This window comes from Mauremys mutica, chromosome 6, assembly GCF_020497125.1.
Source record: "Mauremys mutica isolate MM-2020 ecotype Southern chromosome 6, ASM2049712v1, whole genome shotgun sequence".
NCBI lineage: Eukaryota > Metazoa > Chordata > Testudines > Geoemydidae > Mauremys > Mauremys mutica.
Window position 1 is genome coordinate 18,334,165 of NC_059077.1, and position 19,758 is coordinate 18,353,922.

Genomic DNA, 19,758 nt, shown 5'->3' on the forward strand with positions numbered 1-19,758 from the left:
ACTCCCTATGGCAAGTGAAATTATAGCCCATCCGGAGAAGATTTGTATCCACTGGAAACAGACCAAGTCTGAAACTCATCACTGGATGAAATAAGATTGACCACCACCCTTGACACATGCAGAAATGCAATGCAGACTCCATCTCCCTGACTTAGCTTTCCCAGAATAACCTTCTCACACACAACAGCATCCTTACATCAAACATATTTATCTTTAGAGTGACCAGGTGTTTGCAGTACTGGACCAACTTCTGTTGGTGAGTCAAGTTTTCGAGTTACACAGAGTTCTTCTTCAGATCACCTGAAGAGTGAAGAGAAAGAGTGAGGCTGCTCCTGATCCTCAGAAGTGCTGAGCACTCACAAGTTTAACTGAAAATCAGTTGGGAGCAGCACCTTTGCAAATCAGGCCATATGTTTATAAGAGATATGTGCAGTATTGCAGTGGTGGTTCTGCTCTCTCCTTCCCTCTGTCTCTGATCTCAAAAGACCTGATGGAGTTATACAGTCTAGATTGACCTCAAGAAGGTACTTCTAATCATTTTAAGGTCTGTCAAGGAGAAAGATTTCTACTTAAAGGGCTAGTGTTCAAATGTAATTAACACAATTATGAACAATGGATATACTGAAATTAATGACAAATACCTGAGCACTTACTTTGGCTTATTTAGTGTTGTGAAATTAAAAAAAAGACTAAATAGTTGTGGTTCTATTATGTTGTTTTTTAAACATACAATAACAACATGTCACTCCAAAATATATGTAAGATTAAAGGTGCTATCTAAATTCTTTGGAATTTCCATGACATTTTAAAATATGAACACTCAAACCAAAGTCCCCACATTTTGTTATAGAGGACCATTAATGAACTGGGTTAGTAACATTTTCCTTGGGGTGAAAATATTGCAATTGTTACATCACACTCGCAATAATACAGAGAATGATAGTTGAAAAAGATCCCAAATTTACCGATTGCATAGGATAAATAAATCCTACATGCCGAATTGCAATGGAATTTCATGTATATCTTGAATGTTATACAAATGTTGTGTACAACCAGAATCTCTAGCTGCTCCAAAAGACGGTCAATATCCATTCTACAAAAATATCACTTACAGTGCTTTATGCAACAATCATTTTAATCTGTACAACTTTTCCTTTTATAATAGGTGATGCAAGTAGTATGTACAAACTGGAAAACTGTGGTACACATCTGGATTGATAAGATGCAACGGGGCCAATCAGAAGTTATTTTTGTAAAAATGTTAATACAATGAAATAGTGATTGTGGGTTTACAATATTCAACTTCTAATGATCATTCATCTCAGGTCTTAACTCAGCTCTAAATGCAAAAATGTAGCAGAGAAAGTTCTGCCAAACAGCTGAAATACTGATCTTGTAAGGTGAAAACTGACTGGACATGGCAATCTGCAGCATATCAAAGTACTAGTACAGTTTATATTTCTTCAAATGCATAGCTTCAAATTTTACAGATTCAATGTATTTTTCCAGTGGGTTACTGCTTTAGGAATTTTGCTTTGGTTTTGGTTTCCATGTGTCCCAGTACGATTTTTATGACACTTTTTCCTTGGTGTAACATGCTTAATATTCTTTCAATGGCTGAAATAGTTTTAAGGTGAAATACAGATGTTTTACTTACAGAATAGAATCAGAGCTATATGATAATGAGAGTGAAAATGATCTTACATTTATATAGCACTTTCATCCAAGAGGACCTGGAAGTGCTTTACAAATATTACCAACAGATTTAAAATTACACTGAAGTGCAGCCATCTATGGGTTGAAATACTGAAATTAGTTTACAGTGTAGCATCACAACACAACAATTTAGGTCACAAATAAAGAACACTGTTTTCTATTAAAATAACTGGGGACACTAAGTAAGCAAATTGAAATGATCCAAGATGGAATTTGGCAAAGAAACCTGAGTGAAAGTGAACACCTTTTACTTTTACCAAAACAAAATTCTATGGGACCTTTAATAATCAGGTGGTCCAGACCCGTTTTACGTCTCATCTGAAACATAATACCTCCAACACCACAGTGGCAGCATAACGCCATTGGTTTACTCAGAGGGAATAATGCCATCTAGTGATCACCAATACCACTTCCTGCAGCACCTATGGATATGGATAATGCAAAATGAAATGAAACAAAAGTGTCGGAAACAGTTTATAAAAATGGCACATTTATTGCTACAGAACGGTCATGTACATGACGGCATCGAATAACTACAGATGAGAAACAGGTAATGGCCTACACCAAGCTGTGTATTTTTTTTTGTTTTTTTTTTGTTTTGTTTTTTTATGTTCTTGAAGGAACTCCAGCACACAACCTGTTTGGACACTTCTACAAATAAGAAATACACCAAAAACATGAAAAAATCGAGGCACTCAGCCACACATTGAAAACAAGGTGTAACTGTTTATCTTTTTTTAAAAATCTTTTTCCCTTTTTTTCATTTTTTCCCATTTTTTTTGTTGTTTTGTTTTTACTGCTGTAGCTATGTGAACAGTCGCAAAATTCCCCCTGTTGCGACCTACAACTAAAAAAAAAAAAGCTACCATACAGTTTCATCTCAGTAACACATGGTAAAATAACATCTTTTAAATAGTAAAATAAAGTAACAAACTTTTACTCAGAATGATTCCAAAAATCTACAAAGAAGAAATATTCAGAATCTGACAATTTTTTCCCATAATATTCATGGTATAAAAGGATTGCTCCTGTGAAAAATAAGCCAAATATATTTTTATTTTTAAATTTAGGGTTTTTTTTTCCTACTAGGGTGTACTACAGTCTATTTTATAGCAAAAAGAGCACTAGACAAACGAAGCTTTATAACAAAAAGCCAGGCACTGATACATGGTAAATCTCTGCTGTTTTTTTTTTCTTATCTTCACTTAATTGCATCACAAGTAACAAGAATGAAAAAGGCCACAGTTCATATATTTTCACCATTACATAAGTCTATAATACTTGAAATGAGTATGGTCAAACCAGCACTGCACAAATATGAATCAACTTCAAGTCCCATGAGAAAGAACATGTCTTTAAAAAACAAACAAAACATAAACAAAACAAAAAGATAGGCCCCAAAAGGCCATGGTGCCCCATGTGTTGGAATTAATCATATTCCACCCCCCCCACCCCCAGTCAACCAGTGGACTAATTTTTATTTTTTGTGCTTGTTTCCGCCAAAATCTCTTCATTCCTGGCAATATACTGTATAGTTCACTTCTTGACACAGATCAGATTCTGCCTGGTGGATACAAAGATGAAACTTTCCTCTCCCTGACTCCCCATCCTCTCCCACCCCCCCAAAAATCGGAAGACTGAATCAGTACAAGTTGCATCACTGGTAGGACTGACAGTTGTATAAACGTTAGTGTTCCTTGCAGCTACACAGAAGACAAATGGTTAAAAAGTTCTAGATGAACAGATTCCCTATTCAGCATAGTCATAAATTACTTGAATGTGGAGGTGGATCATTTATTAAAAAGCTGCTATTTTAGTCAGTGTTTCTAAGCCAGGTTTATTACCATATAATACACAGCCTTCTACAATCTTAGTGTCATCAGCTAAAAACCTGTGACAAATCCAGCGTGGGACAATAATTCCTCCCTTGGGATGGGAAATAATGAAAAGAAAAAAAAATTCAAACACTACACACTTGCTTGTTCATTTTTTTTTCTTTTTAGTCTCAGACTATCCAGAATCTGAGTGGTATCGAGGCATCCGCACAGTTAAACCTAGTGTGGATGAAGGCTATTTTATTTCTAAAAGGGAAGTTTGCTATAAAATCACCACCTTATTGAGTGATACAGTTCACCAAAACTGGTGGCTAAAAACTGAAACTTCTACTCAATTTGAGTGAGAGACAAATGTAAAGACAAAAAATACAAAGAAAACCCTCACTCCAAGTTTTATTAAAAATGTCAATAAAGGCAAACATTTATTTTTGTTCAGATTTTTTAAGAGTTAACATTAATTTGGTTTTATAATGCATTTTCTGATAATAGTTATCAGAAACCACGCTCTTAAAATTCTCCAATAGTCAAAGGGCTATTTTCATTCCCTAAACCTGATGTGTACATGTATAGATAAAAGTGAATATGATCTGCTGGGTTATAATTTGCCTGCAAAAATATATGGTTTGTTCATTGTTGTTTCACTCTTCATATCATAGACAGTGTCAATGCATATGATACTGATAAAGAGAAACCTTAAGGATAGATTCATAGATTCTAGGACTGGAAGGGACCTCGAGAGGTCATCGAGTCCAGTCCCCTGCCTCATGGCAGGATCAAATACTGATAGACATTTATCTAACCTACTCTTAAATATCTCCAGAGATGGAGATTCTACAACCTCCCGAGGCAATTTATTCCAGCACTCAAAAGCATAGTTATCATTAACAATGAGTGAGATTAATCTTTATCACAGCCATTTTCATATAAACCAGGCCTGTTAAAAGTCCAGCATTTTAAAAATAATATTCATTTGTAATTCTGAATTAAACCTTGTGCCTGCTGCTCTATTGTGTATACCTAATGGCGTAATCCACCTCCACATTTGAGAAACTTATCAACAAATCAAAGCATTTTAAATTTTCCCACTACTGAACATATTTACAGGTTTCAACACGCACGCAGCTAATCAAAATGTTTAGGGGTATGTAGGTGATCACATGTTAACTATCATATTTGTTCTTTACGTTTTCAGAAACAAACATAAAATTCAGATTCTTGTATCTCACTATTTCATTTAAATGAGACTTTTTTCAACCACACAGATTGTTTTTAAACAAAAAACTGATACAATGTATTAAAACACATAATAACAAGAGTCTACATGTAAAAATATAACTTTTACATACACGATTTCAAAATAATGATACGCTTGCCATTTGTTGCATAAAATTTACAAATGTATTTTTCATTACTATATAACTGGCAAAACAGGAGAACAGATGGAACATTTAGACCGTTTTGATGGATTTATGGCATTTACTCAGTGCTGATAGGTGGAAAATCTACTTGAACGGGGAGATTTTATTTAAAATACATGCCAGGTTTGTGTGGCTGTAAAAATAGAAACTAGAATTAGAGACAAAAGGATGCTGACAAATACTTAACTAGGAGCACTATCTGTTAATTGTACTGTACACAAAGTCAATCATTATAAGATCCACTATGGAAGTTGGTTCAGTTGTGCCCAGACTTCAAAGCTAGTTGTCTGATGAGTTGCTGTGCCATAGTTTGATCTATGTTACTATTAAATATGTTAAGTAAAAACTTCATTCATACTGGCCAGAGAAATACTGTACCACCCACCTACCTCCTCCTCAAGAAAGTGCAACTTAATGCTTTAGGACTCATAAGGCTTGTTATAATGTTGCATGATGACTGAATATTGGCATTTTGCAAATGAAGGAGGAGGCAGCAAGTGGTCTACATTTAAGTAATCCACTTGAAAACAAGAAAAGAATGAAAAAAGGAAGTCAATCAAATTGGTCACACTGCTTGCAATTTTCCCAATTGATGTTTTTTTCCCCACCCCCCAAAAAATCTGACCGTGTATTCAGAAACGCCTCACTGCACACTATTTAGGCTACACACATAGGTAACACTTTAATTGGTTTGTTAAATCACAGCCACTTTGATTATGTAATGTTTCTGATGATATAAACATTGGAAGGCACAGTGGTAACATTGTAGCATTCTAACCTTGTACCTCTGAAAATCCCAGAACAGGGTCAACAAGAGCAACATTACGATTCAGACAAACTCATTTTGCCACGTCTCAGTAATGCAGCCTGTAATATCTACACATGGTGAGACTTTAAAGTCCTGTGTTCCTAAAAGACTGGAGAAACAACTCTCTACCTACTTATGAATGAGAAGCAACGTCAGGGTCAGCGTTTCAGCCTGCACTACCCCTCCAGAGACAGAGTTGGCACTACAGGTTACAATAACAAAAACAGGGGAGCGGGACAGAAATAAGACCAAAAAATCCTTATTTACAGTAAAATCTTCTTTTTAAAAAAGTTAATCAGTACTATTTTTTTACAGGAGCAAAAAAGTCTGAAACAAATGAACAAAAGCTTACCATATTCACTAAATTTTTAATATATATTTATATATATATTTATATATATATATTTGTCATAGGTCTATAAGATCCATCTGTTCCTCCTACCCTAAGGAATGGCTAATGTCATCACTTCAGTTTTCATTAGGACGTTTGCTGGTTTTGTAAATATCTGGGCAGCAAAGCTTCCCTTTTACTATCCAGTAAGTATAAACACTAGCTGTCTAGCACACCAACAGAAACGTTCATTTTTTTCTTCAGAAGTACACTTTTTCATTATTGCAAGTTTACAATTTTAAATTAAATATTTTTTTTCAGACTTACAAATTAATTATATTTTTTTTTCCAAAAGAAGTTTAGGCACAAATGCATTGTCCCACAGTGTGGAGAAGATTGCCATTCAGTCTCTAGGCTGTGCATTTACAGCTCGTAACATACTGCTTTAAACATTCTGAATGATATGTTAAAGAGAGTCGTCCCTCAAGTTGCACTTTTTGCTTTTGTTTAATAATCGGGAATGCTGATATCTCTTGCGTCTGTGATTCTTAACTACTCAGACTTGTCTTATATTACAAAAAAGGGGTTAAGGAGAAGTGTTTATGTGGGATTAAGATAATACAGCTGTTAAGGAAGTGGTCTCTTGTTTAAATGAAGAAATGTGGCAACTTGGACCTGTGAAGGAAGTGAAAAAATAAATTAGTCAAGTATTGTTGAATACACACAACTTTATCTTCTTTCAATAAATTATTTGAACGTATTATTGGAAATCTAAGTGCAGGTTCAAGATGATTAAATTTAAATAAATTTTATAAGGATGGCCTAATTTTATTCCTAGTTGCACATATGCAACCATAAGAATGGCCATACTGAGTCAGACCAAAGGTCCATCTAGCCCAGCACCCAGTCTTCTGACAGTGGCCAATGCCAGGTGTCCCAGAGGGAATGAACAGAACAGGTAAACATCAAGTGAGCCATCCCCTGTCATCCATTCCCAACTTCTGGCAAACAGAGGCTAGGGACACTGTCCTTGTCCATCCTGGCTAATAGCCATTTATGGACCTATCCTCCATGAATTTATCTCCTTTTTTGAACCCTCACTCCCACTCCCAATCTGGTCCAGAGTCTACAGAATGACTCTGTATTTGGTGTCTTTTGCAGAATTACTTGTGTATGTATTGTGCTTTGCTCACTGCTGAAAATGAACTTGCCTTTTTACATCTGTCCCATATGATTGGATGCATCTCCCATCCCAGGATGGGGTCCTGCCAAGGAAAGTGGAGGGGGATCTGAAGACACTTTCTCTTCTTCCCTTCTTTTCAGACATGCTGCTTTAGGATTCAGATTCCTTTCTGTTGAATTGGAGCAAAAGGCCATTTCAAATATGTTAAGATTTATACCAAAACGATTTGTTCACTGAATCTGCATCCGACACAATTAATTTATCAGTTACTTCTTATAGATTTCCAATATACTTTAAAAGCTTTAGAGCGTGTTTTACAAGTGAACATCTAATTTTCTTTATAACATGAAGTCTTTGTCATTAGAATATTTCTTTCAAGGTATAGAAATGTAAAGGGTGGCATTTGTGATAGAGGCTTTGGTGCTTTTAAGCAGTACAGCTTAGTACGTACATTTTGCAAATACCTTCATGTTTATGCAATGGCCAAGGGGTTCACCAAGCTTAATATTATATCTTGGCTATTTCTAAGTAACTCAAAATTTGAATATTGGGAATATCAGGGATGCGTGTCAAAGACTAAACTGCCTTCCTCTTTAAGGTCAGACTTCCAAAAGATAATTTCAAAAATGGAAAATAAGTCTAGAACCACAATGTTGAATTGGAACCCCAGATCCATGCACTCCCAAACAGTGAGATAGTGAGCTCAGACTCGACCTGAATCATGCAGATAGGACCTGTCTCCATAATATGCTGAACTGGAACCTTGAAACCCAGGAACTTTAAGGTACAACACCTGGATTGGATGCCAGATGTTAGTGTTGTGGGCTTGAGTGCATTTTTAGAAGAATCTCTGTATCACCAAGTATTACAGACTGGTACTGTATGTTAGACAGGCCTGGCTAACCTCAAAAGGGTTTGTTTTAACATGACTGAAGAGCTAGAGGAATTGAAGAAGATGTGGTAACATTTTCTGGAAGTTGGCAATTTACAGAGTGACCACCTTGTCTTCTTTTAGGTAACAGGAAGCATTTTTAAATCAGATTTTTCCACGTGGTACATTATAGTGTAATACTGTACATTTTGTTTTGGAAGTATTTTTCAATGTTAAAAATAATTGATAATTTCTCAATTATTTTTGCCTCCTGGTTCTGGGAATCAGATTTTCCTGCTGTGAATGTATTAGTGTTTAGCTGCAACAGCTTTGGAATAGACAGTGCTGAAGGGTTAATTTACTATTGTTTCATTTCATGTACACTCACACAGCCTTGCAACACTGATCAGCCAAAAAGGGAGACGGACGAAAAGCAGGCTACCGACATGACACTTTATGTATTCCAAAACCTAGAGTTCTAAATCTAATGGAAAGCAAAAGGAGAGTTTTTCTAAGAACTGGAGATAATGACCAAACTAAAGAATTTTTCTTGTGCTATTATACATGCATTTGCGCATAAAAGTCTGTTTTCATAAGTACCTACAACACCTTACAATGATTCTTGAGAACCAATGGAGCTAAATGCTGCTGGATATATAACCTGTTGCAGGAGAGAACTGGGACACTGACCTCTGACTTGCTGTTCTAAGCTGAGGATGACAGCCACAGCCTGGTGTAGAATCAGGAGTTTGGTTTGGGGCTTGTCACTCTTCAGATGGAGTTGTACCATCCGGCCCAACTCCTTGAAAGCCTCATTGATGTCACGCACGCGTAGGCGCTCACGAGCATTGTTGGCCATTCTCCTTTCCTTCTCTCGCTCTGCCTTCTGCTCTGGTGTAAGGTCTTCATCATCGTTATTGCTGAGAGACAAAAGGAACACGGTATTTTCTAATGGTGTGGGGAAAAAGTAAGGCAGACTTTTTAAACAGATTTCATCCTAAACCACTGCTGCAATGCACAGGCAGCAATTTTCTGGCTAATTCTAACTTGCCAATAAGCCTTCGCTCCATATATATTATCTTGCTGATAATCATATTTAAATCTCTCTATAAAGTTTGCTCTGAGTAGAGCTCCTGGGTTTGTATTGAAGCCTTTACCAGCTAAAGAAAACAGAATACAATGGCCTCTGCTAGTAACAACAAGAGAAAACAGTACTTTTCAATGACATATTTTACAAAGCAGCACCACAGCCGGTATTGTTACATATGCATGCATGACAAATCCTGGGAACCTACGCAATTGATATTTTAACTACAACTCCTTTACATTTCACGTTGCACTTTGAACTCACAGTGAACACACCAGTCTTAAACCAAATCAAGCTCCAGTCATTTTTTTATATTTGGTATTCTTAAGCAAGGACTATAGTAATCGTTACAGGGTCTATGCAGCTGAAATTATATATAGCCCTTTGGGTCACACAAGGGAAAGGAGATCCTCTGTGCAGGACTAAAAGGAAAGTAATAGAATGTCCTTACCAAGGAGCTGAGGAGTTAATGTAATGTGTTAGCTTACTGTCTTGCATGATTAAAAGGTAGGAGCAGAGCAGGATCATGTGACTGTGATTAGTGACGTGCATGCAGATTATAACTCTTTTACCCTACAATTCTGGGCATGGTGCCAATGGCTACCTATCCCATTCCCTATCAATGCCATTGTGAGTGGCTTCATGAGTCAGATAAAGGCCCCTTATTCTTCTATAATTGATGGGTGGGCTACTTTATCTGCTGCTATCCAATAACGTGGTATAAAATGGGGCTCTCAGGTCTGGGCAGCTCAGAAATAACAAACCTCAGCCAGAAGGGGGACACTTTAGAATTTTTTCAGTTTAGTTATCTGTGAGGCCATTCTGGAAGGACCAGCCCCTGTCATTTAGACGGTGTGTGTGTGTATGTGTGTGTGTATGGGGGGGGTGAGGTGGAGGGGAATACTGTATTTGGCTTGGCAAAGTCTGATGCCACCTGTGTTAACAGACGTGGAAAGCTACAAATAGATGGATTAGGACGCATACAAGCACTATCAAGTGGCAAACAGTATGTAGAGACAACATAGTCAGGAAGGCCCGTGAAATTTCGGTGTAATTTACAACTGGATAGAGCCCTAAGTTTAATTTCTGCATCATTTTGTGCAATAAAACCTGTTTCTATCCTAAACATAATGACAATGATTTTAAACTGAACACATATTTTCCAGTGACTCAGTGGCTAATACATATTTTAAATTGGTTATGCAAATATATTGGTAAGTTTAACAGCCCTAACACAACATGTATTTAGAAGTATAACTAAATAGCAAGAGTAACCTTTTAAAGTTGCAAGGTTCTTAAAAACAAAAATAACAGTTTACAAAAGCTTCAAAGCACACATTAATATGCATAAGTGACAGCCTACTTGTTAAATTAACAAGAACTGAGAAGATCACCCTGCAGCAGCATAAAGGTGCTTTTGTCTTGCCATATCATATATGGACATGAAAGTACCTCTTTTAAATATGATTTTTACAACACATCATTTATTATGAGAAAACCTCAAGTGTCATACTTTTTACTCTGATCATAATAGATGTATATGTAATTAATATTTGTAGAAATCAATGAGTGCCTGAGAATAATGTTTTTTTTAAGAGCAAAATGCTTGCTCTGTGCTACTGAACTAGTGTTTTTGGAATAAAGATGATTGATCTTATTCACAAGCTTCCCATTTTCAGACAGTATCCAAGACAGTGTTGTTTTGAAGGAGAAGCGACAGCCTCAAACTTGGATTTATCTTTTTTATTTAAAAACCAAACCAAACCAGGAGAGGACCTGAATTTCAAGTTTACTGGTATTCTTAGCTTTGATATAGGACCATAAGGTGAAAATCAAATGCTTGACTCCATACACCAGGTCCCAACATAGAACTCAGCCTTGACTGGCCATTAGATATTATTGTAGTAGGAAACTTCTCCTTTATCCTGGTGGTTAGTGCTTAGGGCTTCTATGCATGTGAGTAACATTCACGAAGGACATAAGGTCCAAGATGATAAAATCCAAGGATATGCCTTCACTAATACTTTGTAATATTTTATATAGCATGCAGAACATATTTAGCCCCAGTGGCAATCCAAGTATAATCATGCATTTCATGGCCATTGATGCCTGCAGGGGAGAAATGTTTGTCTATATAAAGATACCAAGTCATTCTTGGGAGCAGGATATGATATGAACACCCAGCTTCTCCTAAAATCAAGACAAAGGGCTGGCATAAACAGGCATAGCTCCAGTTAGTGCTATGAAGCTATGTTGATTTACATTAAAACAGGATCTGGCCTAATGGATTTATTTAAAAATGTAAGAGACAAGAGTACAGTATGTTGGACACTGGTAAACTGTCATGCAAATATGATCTGTTCTGAGAACCATACATTAAAAAGTGAAAATAAATATTTTATTCCAATTTTTAAGCAGAGGTGTGGATGAAAAGCAATCTGCTAAGCATATTTTAATCTTATAAAAAATTTATATTGGGGATAATTTGCTTAGTGTCCAATTTCATGATTTGAAAGGAATTTTAGGAAGTCTGGAGTACAAGTATCTGAAATGATACTGTTAGTACTACCAGAACATGCCTTCAGTTTCCTCTTAGGCTGTGGTTTTACCTGCCAGGAAAAAACTCATGAGTTTCTTCCTGTTCTGTTCACTTCATCAAAATCCAATAAAGGAATTAAATGAAGCGACACTATTATATACTGTTACCTAGATCTTGACCTAGTAATTGATTTGATATCCTTCTTGTCATCGTCTAGTTTCTTGTCCTCAGAAGATTTTGTGTCCTGAAGGTTTTCGTCTCCTTCGTCGTCAGATTTGATTTCAGAGCTGCCTGAAGATACACTCTGCCCTTGCAGTCCAGTTGGCATACCTATGGGAAAACACAGTGATTTTCTGTTACCAATGTTTAAGCAAAGGTTTGAATGCATTTGCATGTACGTTCCTTATTAATGCCACCTATTGTTGGATCTGTGTTCCCGTCTGTTCTTACAGCCACTCACTTGGACTGACTGGTGCAGAAGGGAGTTTCAAGAATGCAGCTGCTGAAACCATTTTTCAGCACTGGCTGTGAGGCTCAATTCCACTTTGCAATCTTTCTGGAATAGATGATAATTTCACTGTCTACCAAACATCAACTAAATTGCAATTAAAATCATAATCATGGAAATCACACACCTCATGTTCTGATTAAGAACCCAAGTGTCTATGAGCTATTGCACTAAGCTTTTTCCTTGAGCAATGATTTAACAAGAAATAGTAATAAAAGACTGCCCCTCTATAGCACCTTCCATTCAAGGATCTGAAGTTGCTTTACAGATTCATTACCTGTATCATTCCCATTTTACAGAAGGGAAACTGACACACACAGAGTTCGTGATCTTCACCAGCCTCACACATTAAGCCAGTGGATTGGCTGTGTAATAAGACCCAGTTCTTTGTTTAAACACTAGACAAAGTTTCTTCTTCTTAAAAAAATTCTTAATATGCCATTCCCATAAAATAATCAAAATACCTTAGCCACGAAGAATGAGTAAGAGCTTGTAAGCCATCATAAAAGAAATTTTGAGTTGTTTCTTCCATACTTTAATTGTAAAATTAGCAGCCTCTAGGAATAAAGATAGACCCTAGATGTACTCTAGGAGGTTCAGTTAGTTTCACACGTATTTTGAAACAATACTGCATCTATACATATAAATCTTACAGGATTCACAAAGCACAGCAAATACTGTAATACAATTAAAATCACTTTGGTATTTTTCCTCGCATCTAACTGAAGTCAATGGGAATTCTGTGTGTAATGGAACCGCAGGATCTTAAGTTTACTCTTTTTGATTTTGCATCCTAAAACAGTTTCTACATTTCTCTACTGCTTGAGTTATGTTAGTACTAGAACTTGCTGTCCTGGGCTAAATTGCTTGGATGCTTGTAACTGTGATTACTACAGCATACCAGATAGGATGTCTGGATTAATCAGAACTATATATCATGTTACTCCTGACTCTCTCCTCCCACTCAAGCTGCACTATGGTCTCATTGTGTATTTGAGTGATCACTACTATGAATCCAAGTTCCAAGTAGACTCAATTCCAATCATGGTAGCATGTATAATTAAAGTTTTTTAATGTAAAAATACAAGCATTTAAGACTGCCACACGGCAGTGTCCTGACAGTATTTTGGTGTACCTACCCCTGTAAGGATCTTGGGGTGGATTTAAATCAGGGGAAGTAGCAGACTGAACTGGTAGCTGTGGAACTGGAACCTGATTTGGCACAAGCGAATGGCTGCCACGCAGACCGACACCATCTTCACGATGAGCTCCAACCTGTAAAGAGAAGAGTCACAGAGTTTAATGTGATATGAAGGTGAATACGGATGTAACAAGTTCCTCAGACAGTGAAGAGAGACTAAACAGAAAGGCAGACATCTAAAAATAATGTTCCCTGTAGCTTTTTCACTAGAGGGCGCCGATGTACTGTATATCTACATAATATGCAAAACCACTTAACACTCAAGAAGATGCTGTGCAGCACATTTAGTGACAAATATGGCAGAGTAGCTCAGGCAGGTAAAACGTCAAATTGTCTCCCAGGGTGCTGCAGTGGAGCGCACTGATTCATACCCATCTGTCTTCTATCATGTCCGCCAACAGATCTGACAATTATCTTAATGCCCATATGCTTAATTGTGGGCTTCTCAATTCCCCCATTGCTATCGGAAATCCTGCAGGAATTTAAATTTGGCATTCAACTTTCATTTCAGGGGATAAGATTCTCAAGCCTGCCATTTTTTTTTTCCATAATGCCAGCTAAGCCTCTGACAGCGGAAGCTACAGCAGTATCTGACACAGCCCCTATTCGGCACAGATATAATAAAACATCACCTGGCTTTCCAAAGCTAGGAGCCCATTCCAAATTAATGTTCACTGTATTTCATTAACCATAGAGTTCCAAATCCAAAGGGGCACCATTCCTGCCAACACCATGACTCCGGGTAATATACCAATAAAGGTTTTATTAAACACACCAGTAATGCCATCATCTTAGCTGACAGTGCAGGCACAATGGAAATACATCCATTATTTTCCATGTACGCGGCTCATTGATGCACTTAATAAGCTAAAATTGTCATAGAGCAAAATACAATGGATGGTAAGGAAGGACAGTTATTTACTCCTAGAGCAGAATTCTCAGAAGCTGTGAATAGGCACTCTGATTTCAAAGAGCCTCTATAGTACACCACTGGAATTGCAGGGAGCAATCTCTTACATTTCTTAAGTTAAGACATACCTTAAAGCCAAACAGCACCTTGAATGGTATAAACCAACATTTCTACATGTAACAGTTTTCATTCTGGACATTCTCAGGTGCTGATCCTACCCACTGGATGAAACGTGTCTCCACAGATTATACACTGCGTAGAGAACCCTAGGTGACTCTTCATTCTCAAAAAGTATTATCCATGGTTCAGTACTCCTGGAGTACTAAAAAGTGTTTCTAATCAGACTTACAAGATAATATAGTCTGATTGTTACCAGCAAGACAAGATCACAGTAAGAAACATAAAAGGGAACATTTCCAAAGAGGACTCAAGAAAAACTTTTATTTTCAGATTAAATTCAGATAATCAAAAAGCCAGTGTAATATAACAGAGATAAAAACACTCCCCTTTTTTAAACACTTTAATTTTTAAAACATGATATCTCAAGAGGAGACTTTGGAAAATTAGTACATTTACTCATATATTTGGTTACAAGAAAAAAGAAGGTGGTGTAGCTTATGAGTCTAGAGATCTAAAATGCCACCACCATAGGAATAGTGTTGCACATAAGATACAAGATGTTTCAAGAATCTCAAAGATTCAGGAGAGAAATTTAGTGAGGAGCACCCTGATAAAAAAAGGGCCCTTAAGAGCAGCTTCTTATTTGTGAAAGGAAAATATGGTAGCTAAACATACTTTATCTGGAGATAGATAGAGTTAAGGTTCTGTAAACTGTAGAGGATTTTCTGTGGTAAAACTTGGGGGACAAGTGTAGGAATCCGTTTGGTTTCACGCTAAATGATGACACTTTCACTTGGAAAACAACCACCAGACTTCTTTTGAAGGTGTTGATATACTTTGGCAGACATGTCATCCCATTCAAAATGTCTACCTCCTTTTGGCCAAATTGTAGTTGACAGTAAGACTGTAACTAGGATGGCTAAATCCAGCACACATGATGCTGAGTGTTCATTTTGACTGAGTTCCCTAATGATATAGTCTATGGTTTTATCATAAAACAAGGAGAGCTGGCTGAAAAAATCCAAAATTTACAAGTTTGATGATTGTATTGAAATCTTGAATTTAGAGAAAAAGGGATGAAATTGTTGACAACTATTTTAGTGAAAATGACATTTTTTTAACCAGTTCTAATAAAAACTACTAAGAAAAGCCGCAGATTTATCCTCTTCTTCAGCTTCACAAGAAAATTTGGAAGTAATATCATCACATTTCTCACAAATAAATAGGCAAGTCTGTCTATTTATATTTCCTCTTTTACTGCCCACAAATCTAGCAAGTCTGTTGAGATTAACAAACACTTGTTGCAGTGAACTGGCCATAAGCCATACATTAGGGAAAGACCTGGTTTTATCATCTGTTGATCCATTACGCCAATGTTCTCAACTCTGCCCAGGAAGGGTTATCTCACTTTCTGTGATATGAGTGGCAGTCAGAAAGATCCATCTGGGCATTGTAAAGCTTCAGACTTTGGGGCCTTCAAAACACAAAAAACGTATATTTTACCTGGCTAGGTCCATCAACTGCAACAGAGTTTTGGCAGGGCTGAGTTTGACCCAAGAATATTGACTCTACTCCACTCTGTTCATTGGTATAAAATATAATTATGTGATCATCTGCATGTTCTATCTTTTTGGATATTTCATTTATGAAAATCTGTAGTTCATTTAAGTCTGTTAAATGCCAGGACACTGTACTGCACCTGGCACTCCTGGAGGGACCAAGAGATATACTACAAAAGTTCTTCAGTGTATTTTGGATACATCTTTTAGAATAACTTGGGGATTAATCATTTATCATTTTATCTTTCTCTGTTCCCACATTCAGTTATTTCAATCTAACCAAACAACGTATATAACTGCACACTTTATGTCACTCTCACACTCCCTTACTTTCCCTTATGTCTCGGACTTCTCCCTTGCCTACAATACCTCATCTTCTTCAAATCCCCCCTCAAAACATGCTTCCTTCCATGAGTTCTATAAACCCTAGTCGTCTCCTCAAAAACAGTTAAAAAGAACCATGAACTACACCAACTTATGCTTAACATTGCTGCTTTATTTCTGCCTTTTGACATTACCCCTCTCTTTCTCTCATCTACATCTATTTCGACTGTAGGAACCTGTGGTCAGGATCTATCTTTGGTGACTTTACCAAGCCTAGCATCCCATAGTTGTTGCTAGGTAGATGATAAATAAATAGCATAAATTCACTGCAGCAGTGGCTGAATACCGGTACTTTGATGGCAGCATTAACCCAATCAGAGCACTTAACCAAAAGTAAAGTGGCTTTATTGTCTTTTGAGATACCTCCTGACATAAAATGCACAAGCACTTTTATCCTTCAGTCCTAAGTACATAACCAGTCACCTTGATTTGAGGGGGCAAAGACTGATCCAGAGACACCACACTGAACTTTACTTTTATGTAAAATGTCCTTTGCATTCTATGTCCTGAGAGCCACGATGAATCCCTTAAATTGGAAATGGAAAGACAGAAGGGTGGAGCTGCTCAGAAAATGTTATGAATAAAACTCTCTTCAGTCTTTCCTTTGTTGAAATGTGCCAGCCATAATTGCTTATATGAGAAAAGAGATGTCATTTTGGTCTACTACCTGATGTTCTGGAGCTGAACACTTTTCTTTCTTGGTGGGCAGTTTTGCGGGGGAGTGCCAGCATGTAAATGGGAACTGAATGCCCCCCCCTTAAATATATATGGTCAAATTTTCAAAAGCACTTAAATTACTTAGAGCCTAAGTCCCATTCTCAGAAGCAACTTAGGCACTTTCATTGAAAGTCAATGAAATGTAGGCTCCAAAGTCATTTAGATGCTGTAGAAAATTTTTACCCATAGATAATGTATTTTACTGAAGTATAAAAGTGTGCCAATTACTATTGTATCTAGGTACACATGCATATACACACACATTGTAAGACCAAAATTAGCTAAACAATAGTAACTATGTATAAAAAACCCAACCACTCTAAACATCTATGTCGACAAACCGAGAGTCTGTCAAACCAACGAAGGAAGTGAATTTCAGTCAACTGTACTATACTGAGAACATTCTGCCATCAGATATCAGACATTCATATCTATCAGCTGTATGATAAAGCACATCAGCTGATCTCTACAGTTGTGAGTGAACACAGGAAGACAGGCAGAGGCTTATTAAACTATCCCTTAAAGTTCAAGAGTGCAGTTAAAGTTCAATTGAATACAGAAAGAAAACAGTCTTTGGTGCACAGGTATGACCAGCGCTACTAAGCAGAGCAGCTACCATATTAGGTACCAGCTGCAACTACAGATAGAAGGACCTTCAAAGATTGCCTTATTTAGACAGGATTGAAATAATGATAAAGATGTTGATAACTAAAGTAATGAAAGGAAGAAAGAAAATCATGGTTACCCTACCTTGTGATGATGTAATAATGTACTCCTTAGCCATCTGGGACTTAAGGACCAAATAAGGTTCCTTCCAGGAATATCCTTAAATTGTGAACCGCATTTGCAAATAGTGGTTAAGTCCTTCAACAATAACGTCAGATGCCAATCCATCTGCTATCCCCAACCAATGACCATTTTGTCTGTGATATGAACAACAGGTTTGCCCAAGACAGAGTGAAGATATGACTCATTCCCCCAGCCCAGGATTGAAGATCTATAAATAATACTATCTTTAGACAATCAAGCTCAGTTTGAAGTTCTATTAATACTTCATTTATTGACCTGTCTTTAAACAGACTCCTACTTGAACATTCAGCAGATGAAAAACAAACAAAGTATGTTCTCTAGTATTTACGTGTAACTCTTTGTGTTTATTTCCTTTAGGGAGTCATAATAACAAAAAAAAATCTATTCTCCTTGAGATTTGTCAGCTAAAAGAAAACATCAGGAGAAGACCTTATCTTGTGTTACTTTGGCCCCTGGGGTTAAGAAACTCATGAATAACAAACATATTATATGTGTGCGTGAGTGTGTAGAAGCACAGTCCCAACCACCTGGGAGTAATTGGGGATCAAGATTAGGCTACTGGACTTTTTAGCGTTAAACTCTTTGACAGGTGTTCCAATATTAGGATGACGGGTGTAGAGAAAACCCAGATGGAAAAACAGATACTTGCACAATATTTTTGTTTGTCTTTCATGGAATTTTTTTTTAAATTTTATGAGCTGAAATAATGGTAGAACTGGTTCTCACAGTATTTCCTTTGACCTTTTATATAAAGTACAGAGATATTCAAGTATGAATACCAAGCTTTTCGGTTTATGCCTTTTGACTTTATTTAGATTTTTGTGGGTTTTACAAAGCCCTACCAGAATAGCAGACAATATGATTTTCAAAAATATATTGCAAAAGTAGTTTGAAAAAGGGAAAATTCTTTGATAGAATAAAAAAAAATCTCAAAAGAACCTATTATGTGAAAGCACATGGAGGTATCTAGAACAGAAGCGTCTTTTCTATTAGGATTTTGGTTTATCGGAACTAGAATACAGCTTTAACCATACCAAAAGAGATGTGTATGTGTGGTGGCATTTGATGGTTTTTTGGTTTGTTTTTTTTTAAAGATTCACATTTTGTTTTCTGTTAAAGCTAACATGAAACTGTCTGAAAAGTTGAGACTTTATTAACTTTCTAAAACTAGAACTTGATTAAAGGAAAAAGGTCACTTAGTCTTCTGGTGCATTCATCATGTTTCAACCTTCGATTAAAAAAAACAAACAAAAAACAAAAAACCCAACCCACTATCCTCCTCCAAAATCTGCCAAGAGAAACAATTAAATTCATGCATTCTTAATTTTCTGAATAGTTGAAAAATATAATTATAATTCATTAACCCACAGGCAAAGGAAAGGCCAGGGCGTGTAACAAGTTCACTGAATTCAGCAGTTATAATAAATAATAAATAAATAAATAATTTATTTATTCCAGCTTGCCCATGATTCACAGATTTCAAACACTGGCACTTTAAGCTAGGTGACCTTTGGCAAGTCTCTGTCTTTCTTAGTATTTTGTTACATGTGGGGTGTTTAATGCAAACTGGTAAATATCACTGGACTATATCATGCTATTGATTTTTACGCAGAACCCCCACTGGCTTGAATGGAGGTCCTGCTTAAAAACTGGTCCATTGTATGTATCCTGTAGCTATCAACAAACAACAACAAAAAGACATTTACTGTTTTCACTCTCTTTGTTTCCAGGAAGCGTTTTTGAAAGTAATTATGCTTCTTT

At 36.7% G+C, this 19,758-nt stretch overlaps 1 protein-coding gene across 3 annotated transcripts in view; it reads right to left on the reverse strand.

The window, feature by feature from the left end:
- Window positions 1–2,186: 2,186 nt before the first annotated feature.
- Window positions 2,187–19,758, reverse strand: part of TCF4 (transcription factor 4) — a 329,775-nt gene continuing 312,203 nt past the window's right edge. For 2 of the 3 annotated variants that reach the window (XM_045020695.1, XM_045020696.1), the window contains 5 exons: window positions 13,436–13,571; window positions 11,956–12,118; window positions 8,853–9,082; window positions 7,320–7,460; window positions 2,187–6,783 (listed from right to left, as the gene is read on the reverse strand). In XM_045020695.1, the coding sequence (XP_044876630.1) occupies window positions 7,324–7,460; window positions 8,853–9,082; window positions 11,956–12,118; window positions 13,436–13,571 (666 nt within the window). In that variant the 3' untranslated portion in view covers window positions 2,187–6,783; window positions 7,320–7,323. The remainder of the gene's footprint in view (window positions 6,784–7,319; window positions 7,461–8,852; window positions 9,083–11,955; window positions 12,119–13,435; window positions 13,572–19,758) is intronic. The other variant, XM_045020697.1, reaches the window with a different exon arrangement.